The 18,960-nt window shown below is 44.8% G+C and overlaps 1 protein-coding gene across 2 annotated transcripts in view; it reads left to right on the top strand.

Annotated features, from left to right (window-relative positions):
* The window catches only part of TRAF3IP1 (TRAF3 interacting protein 1), a 1,208,890-nt gene that overhangs the window by 683,924 nt on the left and 506,006 nt on the right, over positions 1 to 18,960 (top strand). For both annotated transcript variants that reach the window (XM_030210669.1, XM_030210670.1), the window contains one exon: positions 13,025 to 13,100. In XM_030210669.1, coding sequence (XP_030066529.1) covers positions 13,025 to 13,100 — 76 coding nt within the window. The remainder of the gene's footprint in view (positions 1 to 13,024; positions 13,101 to 18,960) is intronic.

Raw genomic sequence — 18,960 nt, forward strand, 5'->3', positions numbered from 1 at the left:
TATTAGTTTCATACACAAAACTAGCTAGGACTGTGGATAATTCAAACCAGATGATGACCTCTTAAACTGCAGACAAAGCTCACTTGAAAAGTCAGCCACTGATGTAACACTGAATTGAAAAGATATTCTACATAGAAATAGAACTTATTAATTACACAGAATAAAACATATTCTAAAATAAGCAGAAATCAGAATTCCTTATAAGACAAATTCTAACTCATCTAGAATATCTATATCTAAACTATCTTCTTCTAACCAGCATTAAACTAATCCTTTAATCTGCCTGCGAAACTGTCCAGTATGCCTTGCTTATAATGTTATCCAGATGTGGTAAATAATACCTATGACCAATTCATCACTCAAAACAGGACAAAGAAAGTTTAATTTCTCTCTGACCTTTTTAACCTCTAGTCTAGCAAAAACTAGACTTCTGAGTAATTAAACCCAGATGGCATTCTTCCACTTGCAGGACTGAAAAGTTAAACACCAAATTAATATGATTTCTTTGCCCAGGCTGCCTCATTCCCCCCTCTGAGACTAAAATCAGCTTATGCAGAGATAAGTCTCACAACTCAAACTCTTCTTTCTTCCTAATCTAAAACAAATACAGCAAACTAATCAAGCAATAATATTCCAACAGTCTGTGCTAGTCACAGATTACTCTAATATAATGTTCTCAGTCTTTGAGTTCTTATACCAGTTGGGATAGAACCTCAACTGACAAGGATCAAGCTCTCGAATTCCAGGAAAGCCAGAATCAGGCAAGAAAGAGTCTCAGTATGAAGCCGAAGTCCAGCAGCTCCTGCAGGATGCAGTTGACCCTTCTTTTCAGCTAGTAGATTCTTTGGTTCGGGTCAAGCGCAGCTTCAATGGCTCCGCTGGATCACTTTCTGCTCTCCACTGTTTAGGCTCCGTCTGATCCGTGCTGGGCTCAGTCTGGTCAGCAGACTTGATTCGAGACCAATGGACCCATGGAGTTATCCCTGCGACCTTCACAGCTGTAGGGGTAGAAAGCAAAACAGTAAAAGGTCCTTTCCATCGGGGCCCCAAAGGCTGGAGCCTCCAGTCTTTCACCCAAACTCTATCCCCTGGCAGGAAGGAATGTACCTGAGCCTGGAAGGGGACAGGGTTTATTTCTCTCACATAAGACTGAAGCTCAGAAATTATCTGGCCCAAGAGGGCTACCTGGTCCTGCACCTGGGCAGACCCTAAAGTCCCTATGTCTCCCTTAATTCCCTGCAAAATGGCTGGGGGCTTCCCATACACAATTTCAAAGGGAGAGAGGGCTGTTCCTTTAGTTGGGGTGCATCGGAGGCGGAAGAGGGCTAGTGGCAGTGCCTGTGGCCATTTCAGTTGGGTTTCCTGACAAATCTTTGCTAGGCTATTTTTCAAGGTTCTGTTTGCCCGCTCAACCTGCCCTGAACTCTGGGGACGGTAAGCACAATGCAATTTCCAGGTAATGCGCAATGCGCGGGACAGGGCCTGAAGTGTGGCTTCAACAAAGGCGGGACCATTATCTGAACCTATGGCAAGGGGCAGTCCATACCTGGGGATGACATCCCTAAGGAGGGCTCGAGCTACTTCTGTGGCTTTCTCAGTAACTGTAGGGTATGCTTCCACCCACCCAGAGAAAGTACAGACCATGACCAAGAGGTATCGGAGCCTACCGCTCCTGGGCATTTCTGTGAAGTCTATGACTAGGGACTCAAAGGGTGTTAGTCCTCTGGACTGAACTCCTGGTGGAATACGGGGTCTCTGACGAGCATTATTCTGGGCACAGAGAGTACATCGGGCAGAGGCAGTGGCAACCAGACTATCCAATCCTTCCAGCACCACTACTCGACTAAGTAGGCGGGCTAGTGCTGTCTTCCCTAAGTGTGACAGGTCATGAGCTTGAGACACTACAGGCCAAGCTAGGTGGCGTGGCACCAGAACTCTGGTATCAGGGAGATGTAACCAACCATCAGGTCTCCTTACTGCCCCTTCTTCTTGAGCCCATTTCTCTTCCGTTTGGGTGTACATAGGCGTCCATTCTTGCAGTCGAATCTGAAACGGGGGTCACAGTACCTGCTGGGGGTCCTCGAGCAGCTTCCTTGGCCACCCGATCAGCATGGCGGTTCCCTCGGGCCACTGGAGTATCTGTCCTTTGGTGTCCCCGGCAGTGAATGACAGCTACCTTCTTAGGGGCCCAAACGGCCTCTAGCAACTGAAGTATTTCGGGTCCATACTTAACAGGTTGGCCTGCGGCATTTATGAGTCCATTTTCCTTATAAAAAGCTCCATGAGCGTGTAGAGTTGTGAAGGCATACTTGGAATCAGTATAAATGTTGGTCACCAGTCCTGCTGCTAGCTCCAGAGCTCGTATGAGGGCCACAAGTTCTGATTTCTGGGCTGAAGTTCCTTGGGGCAGGGCCCTTGCTTCTATCACCTTGTCCTCTGTCACCACAGCATAGCCTGCCAATCGCTTAGAGTTCTCCACGTAACTGCTTCCATCTGTGAAATAAATTACATCTGGGTCCCTCCAAGGAACATCTTTGAGATCTGGTCGACTGGAGTACACTTCATCCATGGTTTGGATACAGTCATGATTCAGTGGTCCCTCAGATGCTGGCAAAAGAGTGGCGGGATTGAATGTAGCCACTGTTTCCAGGTGTATCCGTAGATTCTCACATAAGCTGGCTTGGTACTTAACCATGCGGCTATTTGTAAACCAGTGGTTGCCCTTGTACTCCATGAGGGTGAGAACTGCGTGGGGGGGACTTTAACAACCAGTTCTTGCCCCAAGGTCAACTTGTCAGCTTCCTGGACCAGTAAGGCCGTTGCTGCAATGGCCCTCAGGCAGGCTGGCCATCCTTTAGCCACTCCATCCAGCTGTTTAGACAGGTATGCAACAGGCCTCTGCCAGGATCCCATTATCTGGGTCAGCACACCCAGAGCAACCCCCTGTCGCTCGTGGACATACAGTGAGAAAGGTTTCTCCACATCAGGAAGGCCTAACTCAGGGGCTTGGAGTAGGGCTTTCTTTATGGCGATGAAGGATTGTTGAACAATAGGTCCCCATTCAAATGGTTCCTTTTCACCCCCCTTTGTGGCCTGGTAAAGGGGTTTCGCCATCAGTGCAAAATTCGGAATCCAAATTCTGCAGAATCCGGCTGCTCCCAGAAATTCCCTAACTTCCCTTCTGGACTTGGGTTGGGGAATTGCAGCAACCGCTTGCTTCCTACTGACATCCAGTCTCCGACTTCCCTGGGAAATGCAGAAGCCCAGATACTTCACTTCTGACTGACAGTTGGGCCTTCGAGCGTGAGACCTTATAGCCTGCATCCAAGAGTAACTCCAGCAATTCTCTGGTAGCCTCGAAACACTCTTCCTGGGTCACTGCTCCAATCAGGAGGTCATCTACATACTGGAGTAAAACTCGCCTGGAAGGCTCGGATTTAAAAGTCTTAAGGTCTTGTCCTAGGGCAGTCCCAAAAATGGTGGGGGAGTTCTTGAACCCCTGTGGCAGGCGGGTCCATGTATACTGAAGCTTCCGTCCTGTTACTGGGTTTTCCCATTGAAAGGCGAAAAGCAGTTGACTGGCGGGGGCCACCCGAATACAAAAGAAGGCATCTTTTAGGTCCAGTGTTGTGAAATGGGTAGCTCCAGAAGGTATCAATCCAAGCAGGACATATGGATTAGGCACTACAGGGTGTAATGAAATAGTGGATTTGTTGACCACTCGTAAATCTTGGACTGGCCGGTAGTCCTCAGTCCCTGGCTTCTGGACTGGCAACAGTGGCGTATTTCATGGAGACTGGCAAGGTCGAATAATTCCATGGGATAACAGACGATTCAGATGTGCTTGAATCCCTTCCAGAGCCTTTCAGGGAATTGGGTATTGACGAAGATGGATTGGCCGGGCACTTGGAAGTAAATCTACATGAACAGGAGGAATATTTCGGGCCAACCCTGGGGGATTATCTTCTGCCCATACCCCATTGACCTGGAAGCTGTCGGCCAGGGGTTGGTCAACTTGGCCATGCGACTGATGCAGCCGCCATTCTTCTTCAAGGGGGCAGCAGAAACTCAATATGCCCTTAGGGCTGGATGTCGGGGGCCAAAAGGAGACTGAAGTCTGGCCATCAGAGTCAAAGGAAATTTGGGCCCTAAGCTTGGACAGCAGGTCCCGGCCTAACAAAGGGATTGGACAGTCTGGCATATACAGGAATTCATGAGTGACTGTGTGTGAGCCTAATTGGCATCTACGGGTCGTCAGGAAGGGCCTCCGGTTCTGCACCCCCGTGGCTCCCACCACTTGGACAGTTTTTCCAGACACAGGCGCTAATCGCTCCGTCACAACAGAGTGTTCAGCTCCTGTATCAATCATGAATGGAATTGAGCGGCTCCCTATGGTTAGCTTGACCATGGGTTCCTGGGAGCCCAGTTTATAGGAACCCGGTCTGTCCTATTCATCCCATTCTGCCATCTCGGCTATCCCAATGATGTCAGATTCAGAAGGCTCATACCTTCCCTCTCGAACTCGGCCTCGGCTTCCTCGATCTCCTGGTCCCCTTCTCAGTCCCTGGCGCCTCTGGGGGCATTCATCTTTCCAGTGCCCTCTTTCCTTGCAGTAGGCGCACTGATCCCTCTCCAATCGTGGTCTGGGATTCTCCCCTCGTGGCCGGGATTGATTGAAGGAATCTCGAGGCCTGGCTGGCGGTCCGGGGTCCCACTTTGGCTTCCCATTGGCTAGAGGTCGAACTCGGTTAAGGGTGGAATTAGTAATGGCTGCCGCCAAGAGGTCGGCCTTCTGCATCTTCCGGTCAGCCTCTCGGCGCATCTCCTGATCCCTATTAACGAAAACCTTTGTTGCGATCTCAATTAGCTGGGTGGTATTCATCCCTGCGAATCCCTCCTGACGCTGCAGCTTCTTCCGGATATCTGGCATACTCTGGGCCACCAATGCACTATTCACCATTCTCTGGTTTTCTAGTGCCTCAGGGTCAAATGGGGTGTATGTTCTGTAGGCTTCAATTAGTCGCTCTAAAAAGGCCCCAGGGGATTCAGTTGCCCCTTGGAGAATTTCAGAGACCTTTGCCAGATTAATGGGCCTTTTTATGCCTTTCTTCATACCTTCCAGCAAGTCCCGGCAATAGCCAGACAACAGTTCATAGTGCTGCCCATTATTTGGATCCCAAGCTGGAGCTGCGCGAGGGAACCGAGTTCTAACCCATTCCTCTAGGTCCTGTATCCCCTCAGGGGCACGTGCTCGCATGATGGCCTCAGCATTTTGTAAAATCTTCTGCCTCTCCTCAGTTGTGAAGAGGGTCAGGAGAAGTTGTTGACAATCAGTCCAAGTTGGGTTATGGGTGGCCATAATGCTAGCCACTAGGTCCACCACTGCCTGAGGCTTTTCAGTATAAGAGGGGTAATGCGTCTTCCAATTCAGGAGATCGGTGGTTGTGAAGGGTACATACTGGTAGGCCTGTATAACCTGACCCTGATTATTAGGATCCGGTCGAGTGGTGGTTACCTGGCGGAGGGGCAGAGCTCTCGAGAAGGTGGGAATAGAACCTGAGGTAGAGCTAGGAGCTACCCCCTTATCATGCTCAAAGGTGATTGCAACAGGTCTAACCCATTCAGGGGAGGCGTGTTGAACCCCTGAGGGATGGGGAGGGGTACTCATAGACTGAGAGGTGATCACAGGTGATTCAGTCCATTGAAAGGGATGCTGGGCCCCTGATGAGTGGGGAGGGGTACTAGAGGGAAAGGCTGGGCTGTCGGGAGTTGAGGAGTCAGGGGGTGGGGCCCAAAGCGGGTCTTGGGAGGTTAACAGGGAAGAATGTGGCAGAGGAGGGTAGATGCTGGGTGAAAAGTCCAACCTAGGATATGGCGGGGTTTGCACAGAAGGGGAGGAACTATCCGGAGAAGCCTGTGCTGGAGAGGCTTGGGCTGGACGCCGTGGATCTCTGGGGGTGGAACGGAACCCCAACAATGGACCATAAGGTGGTGGCTCAAGATCTGAGGGGTCATCAGAGAGTATGGGTTTCTCGGACAGGGTAGGGGCGGAAGCCACCGATTGGGTGGTAGGCTTCCTGGGGCTCTTTCCCTCCTCCAGTTTAGATTTTCTAATAATCTTTCTTTGAACGCGGCCCAACATGAACTTTACTGGGGATCCCATATAAGTTTTCAACCAAGAGGGAGGGTCAGTCACAAGGCTGTCCCAGGAATCTATATAGGGGAGTTGTTCAGAATATTCTGGTTCTCCTACTACTATGCTGTAGACCTTCCGGATTACTTCAATATCTAAGCTGCCACTAGGGGGCCACCCCACTCCCATAGATGGCCACTCAACTATACACAAAGTTCTTAGAGTACTTAAGCTTAAAGTCTGTCCATAATCATTAACTAAAAATCCTTTCTTAAAATTCTTAAGCATACAATCTAGGGGAGTACTAGTTTGTCTAGATGATGTCCCTCCCATAATGCTTACAGTTACAACACACAGAAAGGAAGGGAATTTTTGGAAGTGTGGTATGGGGTCCACACATCCAGAGACAAAAGGTAAACAAACAACAATCGCTTCCTTCCGTCGCTGGCCAGTTGAACTCGCGTTAACTGGAACCGCAGCTATAAGAAGTCCACACTCATTTAATCATTCATGCATCACACACATACTGTACAAAAAATCCCACCCAACAATTTCAGATTTCTCAGATACAGGTAAGCTCTGGCGGTTTCCCTGCTAGTCCCCACTAGACTAGAAGGTACTAAGGCCTTCGCTGAGAGTTGATCAGACTCCCCTTCCCTCAACTTTTGAGGGGCTGGTTTACAGTTTCCTTGCTAGGATTACAATACAGAATACATACCCGGCCAATGTTCCTCAGTCAGTTGGGTGCCAGAAATTGATGCAGGGTTCAGGATCCCACTTCTGACACCAAGAATTGTTGCAGGAATTACCACTATTGTTAGCAGAATCTGTGGTACCTCAGGAGTCAAACACCACACACCAGAATGAGAGAGAAATCTTCTTTATTTGCCAGCAAACAAAGTAGGACATCAGCACTAGGTCTCTTCTTTTCTTTCTCAGCTCTCTGGATCCTGCGTCTCCTGTCTGTCCTCTAACGTAAGCTGCCTCTGCTCTCAGTTATATAGGGTCCTACACCTCTCTAGCCCCCCTTTCTCACCAGATGGTAAAGAATAGATTGATTACCCTGTCTTGAACTAATTATCTCTATTCATTTACTCCAAAATATCAGTTACATAGGTTTAAGATATTTCCTAAACTGACCTATGACCTGGGGCCTCTCAAACTAGACAATGTGGCACCTATCTCTTGCATTTTATTATTATTTCTCATAATCAGATTCCCAATCAACTTCATACTAACTGGGTTCTGGCATTCATTAAGGGGTCAAGGGGCCAATCTTACTTAATGGCACACATACATGATTTGTTATTATTTTCAGAATACCAGGCCTACATTTAGCTATTCATCAAGGAGATGACTTGACTTTTCCTGACCTCTTTCACCTATTAGTTTCATACACAAAACTAGCTAGGACTGTGGGTAATTCAAACCAGATGATGACCTCTTAAACTGCAGACAAAGCTCACTTGAAAAGTCAGCCACTGATGTAACACTGATTTGAAAAGATATTCTACATAGAAATAGAACTTATTAATTACACAGAATAAAACATATTCTAAAATAAGCAGAAATCAGAATTCCTTATAAGACAAATTCTAACTCATCTAGAATATCTATATCTAAACTATCTTCTTCTAACTAGCATTAAACTAATCCTTTAATCTGCCTGCGAAACTGTCCAGTATGCCTTGCTTATAATGGTATCCAGATGTGGTAAATAATACCTATGACCAATCCATCACTCAAAACAGGACAAAGAAAGTTTCATTTCTCTCTGACCTTTTTAACCTCTAGTCTCGCAAAAACTAGACTTCTGAGTAATTAAACCCAGATGGCATTGGTCCACTTGCAGGACTGAAAAGTTAAACACCAAATTAATATGATTTCTTTGCCCAGGCTGCCTCAATATGAGGTGGTTCTCTGTGATGAGAAGGGTATATAAGTGACTGCTCATCTAAGAAGCCCTGAAATACGCCTCCTGGACAAGTTAGTGTTTCATATCCTTGCCAGAGCCTATTTCCCAGTGAGGGGGCTGTACCTTCCCCCCATGACTGTGATTGAGTACTAAATCTTTGTAGCTAAGAACTTTTAATTCTTTCTTTCTTTTTTATATCTCTGATCTCCACCAGTAATGCCTATGATAATATAGTAATTTTCCAAACACTATTTAGTTATTTTCTGGTAGTTAGGACCTGAATTGTTTCTTATACTTTTTACAACCTTTCATTCTCTAACTTTGCCTTTTTAGCTTCTCTGCACTTGTATACAAACACTTTCTGTGCTCCTGTGGTGAGTAATAAAACCTCCCTTTTTCTGTCTTTTGGTCTCTGTCTGACTTTTCCTGAGAATAGCATAGCCGCACAGCAATATACTTCATTGAGTGAAAAAATATTTCCTCATATTTATTTTAAAAGTATTTCCATGTAACTTCCTTGAATGTCCCCTAGTTTTTGTGCGTTTGGAACGAGTAAAAAATTGATTAACTTCTACTCATTCTACACCACTCAGGATTTTGTAGACCTCGATCTTATCTCCCCTCACCCATCTCTTTTTCAAGCTGAAGAGCCTTAACCTCTTTAGCCTTTCCTCGTATGAGAAGAATTCCATGCCCTTTATCATTTTGATTGTTCTTCTTTGAACCTTTTCTAATTCCTCTTTATCTTTTTTGAGATACAGCGATCAGAGCTGAATGAAGTACTCTAGATGAGGTCGCACTATGGAGCAATACAGAGGCATTATAGTATTTTTGATCTTATTCACTATTCCTTTCTTAATAATTCTTAGCATCCTGTTTTCTTTTTTGGCTGCATTGAGCAGAAGATTTCAGTGTATTCTCTACAACAACATTATGGTCCTAGTGTCAATAGCTCAGGGACACTGCTGCCAACTGCTGAATTTGGTAGAAGGGAGTTCTGGCTGCCTTTAGATGAGATCCTCAGCAGGTGGGGCTTGTGAATCCTCACTACCTACATCAAGAGTCAGAGCTAGTGTTAGACATGCTGGGGTCCAAGGTAGAAATTAAGGTAGGGGAACCCTCTGAATCCCTCTTCTCTTTGCCCCCTTCCTTAATATCCCTACTTGCCATTACTACCACATATAAACAGACCTTCACCAAATACAGAACAAGGGATTACAAATTAGAAATAAATATGTATGCAAAAATTGAACCGAGATCCCCCCAAAAATTAAACTCAGCATGTACTTCAGTGCCAGAGAAACAAAAACAGAAATGTCTTTCCTTTTATACTGAATACATTTTCAATGCTGTGTTCCAAATCTAATATATTGCAGTTAATAAATTCAGAATAAAACACTTCTTTCTTTTGTTATACCAACTTTTTCCTTTTTTAAATTTTTTAGTATCAATGTGTTTTCTCAATCTTTTTGGTTCTCCTCCCCATTATTGTAGACTACTAAAACTCTACGTTTCTCTTTTGCATTGTATTGCCTTATATTTTAATTGGCCATTTTTCTTTGCAAAGAATTTGATAAATTGAAAACTTCATAAATATATATTTAAAAAAAAAACACACTTTTTTCTACTTTAGTCTGAACATTTATTTTTCCATCTTGTTAGTCCCAGTTTTTCTGCTTTCCTGTCTGTATTCTGGTAATTCTCCTTTAAGCATCAGCTGTCCCTTTGTCTTTTCTCCTGTCTCCTCCTGTCTTGTTCCATTCCCTCACCACATCTGTCTCTGACATAGTAATCTTTTTCCTTTTAGTACTTTCCTCCCATTTTTCTTTTCTGCCTCTGTCCACTTAAATTTCACCCTCTTTCTCATCTTTCTCCTTTATTTTACTTTTTCACCTACCTGTTAACTTTCCATCTCCTTCTCTCACCACCTAGCTCTCCCATTTCCCATCTTACTCATTCCCTAGCTTCACGTTTCCTTCCATCTTTCATCTACTTTTCATTATCATATCCACCTCTCACCCATCTCCTTGTCACTCTCCCTTGTCTTCTAAATGCTTCCAGCATTCCAAGCATCTTCCCCCCTCTCCTTCCACTCTCGTAGTCCAGCATATCCTCTCTCTCTCTCCCCCAACTCTCATAGCATCTCCCTGTCCCTTCCATTCCATCCCCGAGCATTTTCCTGCTATCTTCTCTCTCCCCCCAGCCCCAACACACATGGTCCAGCATTTCTTCCTTTCTCTTTCATGCTGTCCTTCCCATTCTGCTTTGTGTCCAGCATATCCCCTCTATCTTCCTTTCCTTTCTGTCCCTGTGATACAGCATCTCTCTCTACCCCCCCCCCCCCCTTGAAGTCTGGCAGCTTCATTTGGTTCTTAATACAACTGCTAGATTAAGTTTAAATGTGAACGTATGCATGCACTATTACTTTAAAACTTGGGGCAAAGTACTTGCAGCCTTTGTTTCAAAGAGGGCAATTTTCAGGCTTTTACAGTGCTTGCAAGTGCATATTAAACAGTTGGTTTTCAAAGTGCCAAGATGATTTTGAAAGGGAAAGACTTCAGAGATTTCCTTTGAAAATATGACAAACCACTGTCATATGTAGTTTTTTTTTACCCTATGTACTTTACAGGTGGACAGTTTGTGAGCAAAACAATTTAGAATAGGCACAGGGATTTCAGAAATGAAATCCTTGCACGTTTTCTGGCCTGCACCTCATTACCTTTTGAGGAACAGTATATATGCACTATTGATAGTGGATGTACTTTTGCTTGTGGGGCTAGGGGCAGAACAGTTTTTCTGTGAAATACCTTTTATTAAGGCAAAAATAATAACTGAGCGTCAAAGTCAAAATTACACAAGAACACCAATAAGATGTACAATAGCACAAAATTCAGTAATGTCAGTTTTATATAAAATCCCAACTCTCCTCATCCCGGTCCCATAAAGAAATGGAGAGAAATGGCCACCTACCCAAATGAAATCTCATCTCTTGTAAGAGAGGATCTATATTTAAAGAACAAAGGTGAGCAAAATGACAGGGAATAATAAGACCCAAATAGGTTAAGGTTTTCCCTGATCAGCAAAAATGAAAACGCCCAATCCCAACTAACCTCCAGAGCATCTCTCAGACTTAATTGATCAATCCTGATATCGCTGCAAACTCTTCAAAATGGGTCAAAACAGTAGGTAAAGTAGTTTGCAGGAATGTCATCAACAAAAAATGCCAATTTAAGCTCATGATATGCTAAAGGAAGTTCACGCACCCCAGTATCCTGGAAGAGCTTTTGTGCTAAAGGCTCAGTTCAAAGCACAAAAAGGATGGGGGACAATGGGCAACCCTGCCTCTTGCCTCTCTCTCAATAGCAGATTCTGAGGAGAGTGTCCCATTGACCCAACACCCTTATCCAAGAAAAAGCATACAATGCTCGTATGCAATTGAGTATTCTTTCCATAAGCCCAAAGCAAGTCAGTGTGTCCCACAAGTAATCCCAGTGAACCGTATCAAAAGCTTTCTCAGTATCAAAATTCACTAACTTAGTCTCCAAGCCCATATTCTGAACATTGACTTAAGTCATTGCATATTAACCACTGTATTATGACAAAAATCTTAATATCAGTATTAAGTAGGGATATTGGCCTATATGAGCTCAGAAGCTCATCATCTTTCCCCTTCTTTGGGGGATAACGGGAATCACGGCAGTGTTCATTGCATATGGAAATCTTTGGCACTCCACCGCTTCCTCAAACACTGCTGCTGTGAGAGCCGGAACTGCCCTATGTCCCATAAGCTTATAAGAGTCTACTGGAAAACCATCCATGCCCAGAATCTTATTATTAAACATCACACGCAGAGAATTAGAAATTTCTCCAGGGTCTAAGGGAGCATTCGGCAACTCCAGCTCCTCAGGAGTAAGACGGAGCAGCACCAATCCATCAAAGAATGTTCTGTGATCACAGTAACAACTGTCAGAGCTGCATACATCTTTTGATAATAGTGCAGAAAGATTGTGCTAATATCAGTATGTTTAGTGGTCCCCCCCTTACTATTGTGCATCACAGGGCAGGGCAGTTTTTAAAGTACAAACATCCTTTTACCAAATGAAAATTCCTTTGAAAATTGTCCCTAAATTGTATAGTTTCATAATTGCCCCAGAATTTATCAGGAATTAACGTTTTTATATACCGTATATACTCATGTATTAGTCAAGAAATTTTAACTTTAAAATGCCTTCATGAAGACAGGTGTTGTCTTATCCATGGGGCATATCCATTGTGGCTAATGAAATTAATTGCTTTCCCCCTTTGGCAGCATGATCTGGCATCTCTCTATCCACCCACTTCTCTCCCTCTGCCCATCCACGATTTCGTATCTCCCCCTTTCTCAATTCCCCTCCCCCTTCCAGTCTCCTTTAAACTTGTCTTCTTGAGAACAACAGCATCACAGGGACAGGTCAGAGAGAACACTCTGGAGCAGGCTGTAGGCAATCTAGGTGTATGGCTGCTGCTGCTGTCTAGAAGATAAGGTTAAGATAAGTTGGGGGGGGGGGGGAGGGAATTCAGAGAGAAGAAGAAATGCCAAACTGTGGGAGAGATGATTATGCACTGGGGAGGGAAGATGGAGGGAAAGCAAAGTTGGACCCGAAGGTGGAAAGGAAAGAGATAGAGGGAGCAATGCTGGATCTTAAGAGGGAGGGAGAGAGCGGTGTTGCACCTGGAGGTAGAGGAGAGGAAGACAGAGAGCAATATTGGACCCTGAGATGGAGAGGAGGGGATAGAGAGCAGTAGACTCTGACGTGGAGGGGAGGGAGAGGGGGGTCTGGAAGGGAGCTTTGACACATACACAGGTTTCAGCATTTTTGCCCATTTTTAGTCCCATAACAGTAGTACATGAAAATTCAAACCATTTTTCAGCAGGCAACTGATGGAGTATTTTAAACACTGCTTACTTCACTTCGGTTTTTTTCTAATCTTAACAGAGGCTGAAACTGAAAAGCCCATGGGTTCTGAGGTTGAGGATCTATCAGATGGACTTCCATCTCATATCATCCACAGGTCTGTACCTGTCTTTTGTTGAATAGTTATTTACCACAGAAAATAAGGCAGAGTGTAGTCCTTAATCCACATTATTCGAGTTAATATTAATGACCCAGGTAAGGAAAAATAAAGATAATAAAATAGCAGGTATGAAACTCTAGAGATCTGTCAATGTTGGCACTCACTCCTTTTCTGAAACAAAATGTTAAAACACTCACTGATTGAGCAACTGTTAGTGTTTTAACATCTTGTTTCAGAAAAGAAGGCAACTCTCACAAACTTCAAATGATGGAATTTGTTCTCCAAAGTGAGTGCCAATATTGACAGAACTCCAGTGTTTCATGCTACTATTATCTTTATTTTTTAATGTTTTTATTAGGGCTGTTCATTTAATGCGTTTTATTGCAATTAACATGTTAAAGTTTTAACTTGCTCTGATCATTTTAACGCATTTAATTGCGTCATGCTGCTCTCTCCTTACCACTGCCCCCCTCCGTCCCCGGTGCTCCTGCATTTTGTTCTCTCCTACCCACTGCCGTACACTGGCAGCCTTCTCTCCTGCCACCCTGTTCTCTGGCATCTCATCCTGCCCGCCACCCTCTGAACTTGCCTTGTACACACTGTGGCATTAAGTACACGCTGCTCTACTCCTCTCTATAACCGGAGCCCTCCCTCTCTAGCATCCTGCCTTCTCTGTTTAAATTTCCTGTTTCCTGCTGCAGGAGTCGGACGCTAGAGAGGGAGGATTCCGGTTACAGAGAGGAGCGGAGCAGCGTGTGGTTAATGCTACTGTGTGTACAAGGCAAGTTTGGAGGGCCAAGTGTGGCAGGGCTGGGGGATTGGATGAGATGCCAGAGAAGCGCAGTGGTAGCAGAGAAAAGGCTGTGGGTGGGCAGGTGTGCAGCGGACAGGAGAGAACAAGCTGCCGGAGCATCGTGGAGGGAGGGGGGACAGCTGTAGGAGAGAAAAATATATGCGGGAAGGAGGAAGAGTCTGCGAGAATCACGGAGTGGTAGGAAAGAAAAGAAAAGGCTGTTGGTGTTTGGAGAGGTTAGGAGAGAATGCAGGGCAGCTGGAGCTAAAACGCTGCATTAGCGCCCCGGGGAGGGGAAATTAGATTGTGCCAATGGAAAGGAGAAGAAGGGAAAGAATGAGATGAGATGCCTATAGAGAGGAAGAGAAAAGATGGATGAGATGGTGCCCATAGAGAGAAAGAGAGGAGATGGTGCCCACAGGGTGAGAGGAGAGACCGGAGGAGATGGTGCCCACGGAGGGGAGGGGAGGACAGACAGAAGGAGAAAGGAAATGGTGCCCATGGATGAAGGGGAAAGGAAGGGATAGAAACAAGACAGATATAACGAGGAAGAAAAATGGTAGAAAGTTGAATGTGAAAGATGTTATAGGGGAAGGAGGAGAGAAAAGAAATAGTGAGGAGGCCCTGAAAATAGAGTTCAGAGCACAGACAGAGGAACAGAACCAGAGACAGGGAATAAGATGATTAGAAAAATAAAATCACCGGACAACAAAGGTAAGAGAAATTATTTTATTTTCAGTTTAGTAACTGAAGTACAATATGTCAGCTTTCAGAATTTACATCTGTAGTCTGTATTTTGCACTATACAGGTGAAAATGTGAGGGGGGGCACTTTATGCGATTAATCACAAGATCAAAACTTTTAGCCACGCTTAATCATGTGGTTGAACCTTTTAATCAGTGAACAGCCCTAGTTTTTATGTACATTTTATTTTTATGTATATTGCAATCCACTTTGGTCAGAGATTTCTCTGTAAGGTGTGGTGTGAATAAGTAAATTCTACATTGGTAGGGTAATTTATAGTTTATGGTTTATTCATCATTTGCTATACCGCCTCTGACAATAGGTCAAGGTAATCTACAAAGATAAAATAACATAAAATATAAAATTAAAAGGAACTCTAAAAATTGATAGGACAGGAAAAAAAAACCTATCCATAGAACACAAGAAAAAACTTCCGCTTCCAGGCTGCTTCCCCTATTACTGGTCACCAAAAGCCAATTTGAAAAGATAAGTCTTCAAGGAATTTGTACATTTCAAATGGGACATTTCAGCTCTGAGATGCTGGTAGGAATACTATTGAGTGGGAACCAAAAAGAAAAAAAAACAATATTTCTAGTAGACTCTGTGCAAGAACCAGTCCTGGCAGAACTTAAACTTCCTGGAGGGAACAATTTAAAAACTGTAATAGAAGAAAGATAGGAAGGAGCACCATCACAGAATTCCCTGAAAGTATGGTGGGAGAAAGGGGGTTTGATAAATACATCTAATTCTCTCCGTGCCATTAATGTACAGGAGGTGAGTCTATTTCCATTGAAAGAAAACTCTGGAATGAGAGGGCATATGATGAAGTTAGGCTCAGGAGTAATCTAAAGAAATGCTTTTTTACAGAAAGGGTGATGGATACATGGATGGAATGGCCTTGTGGTGGAGAGAAAGACTGTATAAGAAAGCACGGGGCAAGCAAGAAGGGGTCTGTTAATAGGAGGAGATAGTGGATGACCAGACTGATTGGGCCTTTTTGTTTTTATCTGCCATCATGTTTCTGTGTTTCTGATGAAAATAGAAAAGTCTTAAGATGTTTTTTTTAAATGCTGCCACAGATATATAAAAGACTAGGGGGGGGGGGGGGGGGCGGAGCTTGGCCAGCATTCCAAGAAGACTCATGAGGTGAATGCTCCTCATACCCGGACCGATTAAACACTCTGAAAATCTACTTCCTCCTTTAATTAGTATCACGAATCATAAAAGTTTATCACATCATAGATGGCCACCATCAAAAATACTAAATCTGAACAGTTTATTTTACCTTCACCAATTGGTAAAATACCCAAGCCTGAACTGCACACACTGGAAAAGATGGCGTTGAAAACATCAGACTCTCAATTAGATCTACTTATCAAAGAAATGCAAAGATATTATAGCTGAACAAGTGGAAACTACAAAAGCAGTTCATTCTGAAATTGAGTCTTTTAATGCTCAATTTGCTGAGATTCACAAGCACATTCCAACATTGGAAATTCAATAGCATGGCTCTGCTGATAACGTAATCTACATTGAAAAACATAAGCGTGACATACATAATCTACAGAGAGACTTGGATTTATCGAATTAAAATTGTCGATGTAAAATCAGGATTCTTGGTCTCCCTGAATAAAGGTTCTTAACTGAGCTGCTTCCCAAAGTGCTTAAGCTGGATTTGTCAATACCATTGGAAATCGAAAGGGCTCACTGAGTTCCATCACAGCTTATTACTTGGTGAACTATCCCAGGCCTGTCATTGCCAAGCAGCTCAGATACCAGCATGTGCTTGCTATCTTCACTTTGGCAACATCTCATCCTCAACTTCTGTAGCAAGGAAAACGACTCAATCTTTTCAGATTTTGTTAAAATTACAGCAGCCAGAAGGAAGGAATTTTTACAACTCAGACAACCATTAAAAGATATTAGAGCTAAATTTATTTATTTTATTTATTTGTTACATTTGTACCACACATTTTCCCACCTAGTTGCAGGCTCAATATGGCTTACATAGTACTGTGAGGCGTTAGCCACCTCCGGTGATGAAACAAATACAGAGTGATGATATTGTCAGTGAGATAAATGTGTTACAGACATATTAGGGAATCATAGAGAAGAGGAGTTGTATAGTGTTCATAGTGTTCATTACAAGTTTTGGTTTCTTTGTGTTGCTGGGTTCAGGCATTTAAGTTAGGTCAATAGGGTATGCCTTTTCGAACAGGTTGGTCTTTAGTGATTTCCGGAAGGTGAGGTGTTCGTACGTTGTTTTTACGGTTTTTGGTAGTGCATTCCAGAGTTGCGTGCTTATATAGGAGAAGTTGGATCCATAAATTGATTTGTACTTGAGTCCTTTGCAGCAAGGGTGGTGAAGATTTAGGTATGTTCATGATGATCTGGTTGCCAGGTCTATGAGGTCAATCATATATCCCGGGGCATCGCCATAGATAATTTTGTGGACCAGAGTGCAGATTTTGAAAGTAATACGTTTTTTGATTGGGAGCCAATGTAGTTTTTCTTGAAGGGGTTTGGCGCTTTTGAATCGCGATTTTCCAAATATAAGCCTGGCTGCCTGTTTTGAGCGGTCTGTAGCTTCTTTATGAATTGTTCTTTGTATCCTGCATAAATTTCGTTGCAGTAGTCGGCATGGCTTAGAACCATTGATTGTATCAGGTTGCGGAATGTTGCTCTTGGGAAGAATGGTTTCACGCGTTTAAGTTTCCACATAGAGTGGAACATTTTCTTGATTGTAGAGTTGACTTGGCTCTCGAGTGTAAGGTTCCTGTCAATTGTGACACCGAGGATTTTCAGGTTATCTGAAATAGGGAGGGCGTAATCTGAGGTGATTAAGTTTGTGGGTATGTTCGTATTGTATTGGGATGTATTTGGACTGTTCTACCCTACTAGAATGTGGATGACCTACAATAACCGCATCTTCCTTGTCATCAGCAGCAGATGAATCCATTACGAATGGGTTGTGTCCACCTACCAGCAAGGGGAGATAGAGAACACTAAAAACCATAGTGCCTCTAGGATGGCTAGCTCCATCTGCCTCTCAGTATTTCTCTATCTCCCAGCAGGGTTGGACGCAGCTTGTTCAGCTCCTTGAAGATTCTGCCTGGGGTGGCTCCTGTGCTTTTGCCAGTTGTAGCAGGGGTGTTGTGGCTAAGTCAAGCCCACTTTAAAGGCACATAGGTTCGCCCTTTCCCTGCCTTTCCCACCCTCTTCTGCCTCCGGAGTACCTCTGTAGCTGTTTGCCTCTGACTTTCCTCACAGCGTTAAAAAAAAAGTATGCGCTTTTTCAGCACCACTATTTCTGAGGCTTTTCCTGACTGTGCAGCATGATCAGAGCACAGGGACTCGGTCCTTTGAGGTAAGAGCAGTTCTCAGCTCCTCCGGGGAGGGCCCGCGGATGACGTTCCGATCGGGGTGATTTGGACGCGAAGCCATCATTTTGAATTTTATTCCGCCGTTTTTTGGCGATGGCTGCTGAGGGAGTTAAGCGCTGTTCCCGTTGTGGCACGCGCAGATCAACAGCAGGGCTCTGGAAAACGTGCTGTTTAGACGGTAGAGCCAGTACGAGCATGGCGAGCGATGATTCTTCCCGCTCGATGGAGCTGGCAGCGGGTGCCATCTTGGAAGCGCCACATGGCTCGACCCCGGCGGTTGCGGAGGAGTCTGAGAGCAGAGGGGCGCCTCGGGCTGAGGCTACCAGAGGAGCTCCGTTCCCCGTGGCTCCTAATTCGGAGACGGGAGGTCAGGGTGAGTTTTTCTCCCCCGAGTTTGTGCTTTATTTTACATAAAGTCTTCATGCTGAAAAGAGCTCTGCCGCAGGTGTCTGACACTGCGTTGCTACCTGGTCCCCCTCCGACTGATGATGGCCCGGGGCTGATGTCAGACGTGGATACCCCGGAGCGTTGGATGCACGCTAAACATAGACGAGTAAATTCCCCGTCGCAGAGTGGCGCACCCCCCCCCCCCCCCCCCCGGTGGTTGGGCTGTGGGGACTCTGAGGGATCTGGCAGGCCTTCGTAGTCTGAAGAGCCAGAGGAAGGTGCTGTTTTGCCACTGGATCTGGATGATCCCACTGCGGTTCGGATTTTCCACCGCGATGATCTGCCAGCACTTATCTCTGAAGCCTTACAGGCCCTCTCTATCGATGACCCTGTTCAAGGCGAGGCCTCCTCTGGTAATCCGAGGATGACTAGTACTAAGAAGCTTGCTCGTGCCTTTCCTTTGCATGACTCCATCCAAGAGCTTATTTCTGCTCAATGGCCTGACCCCGAGGGACCCTTGAAAGTGCCAGGGCGATGGGGCATCTTTACC

This window comes from Microcaecilia unicolor, chromosome 7, assembly GCF_901765095.1.
Source record: "Microcaecilia unicolor chromosome 7, aMicUni1.1, whole genome shotgun sequence".
Lineage (NCBI taxonomy): Eukaryota > Metazoa > Chordata > Amphibia > Gymnophiona > Siphonopidae > Microcaecilia > Microcaecilia unicolor.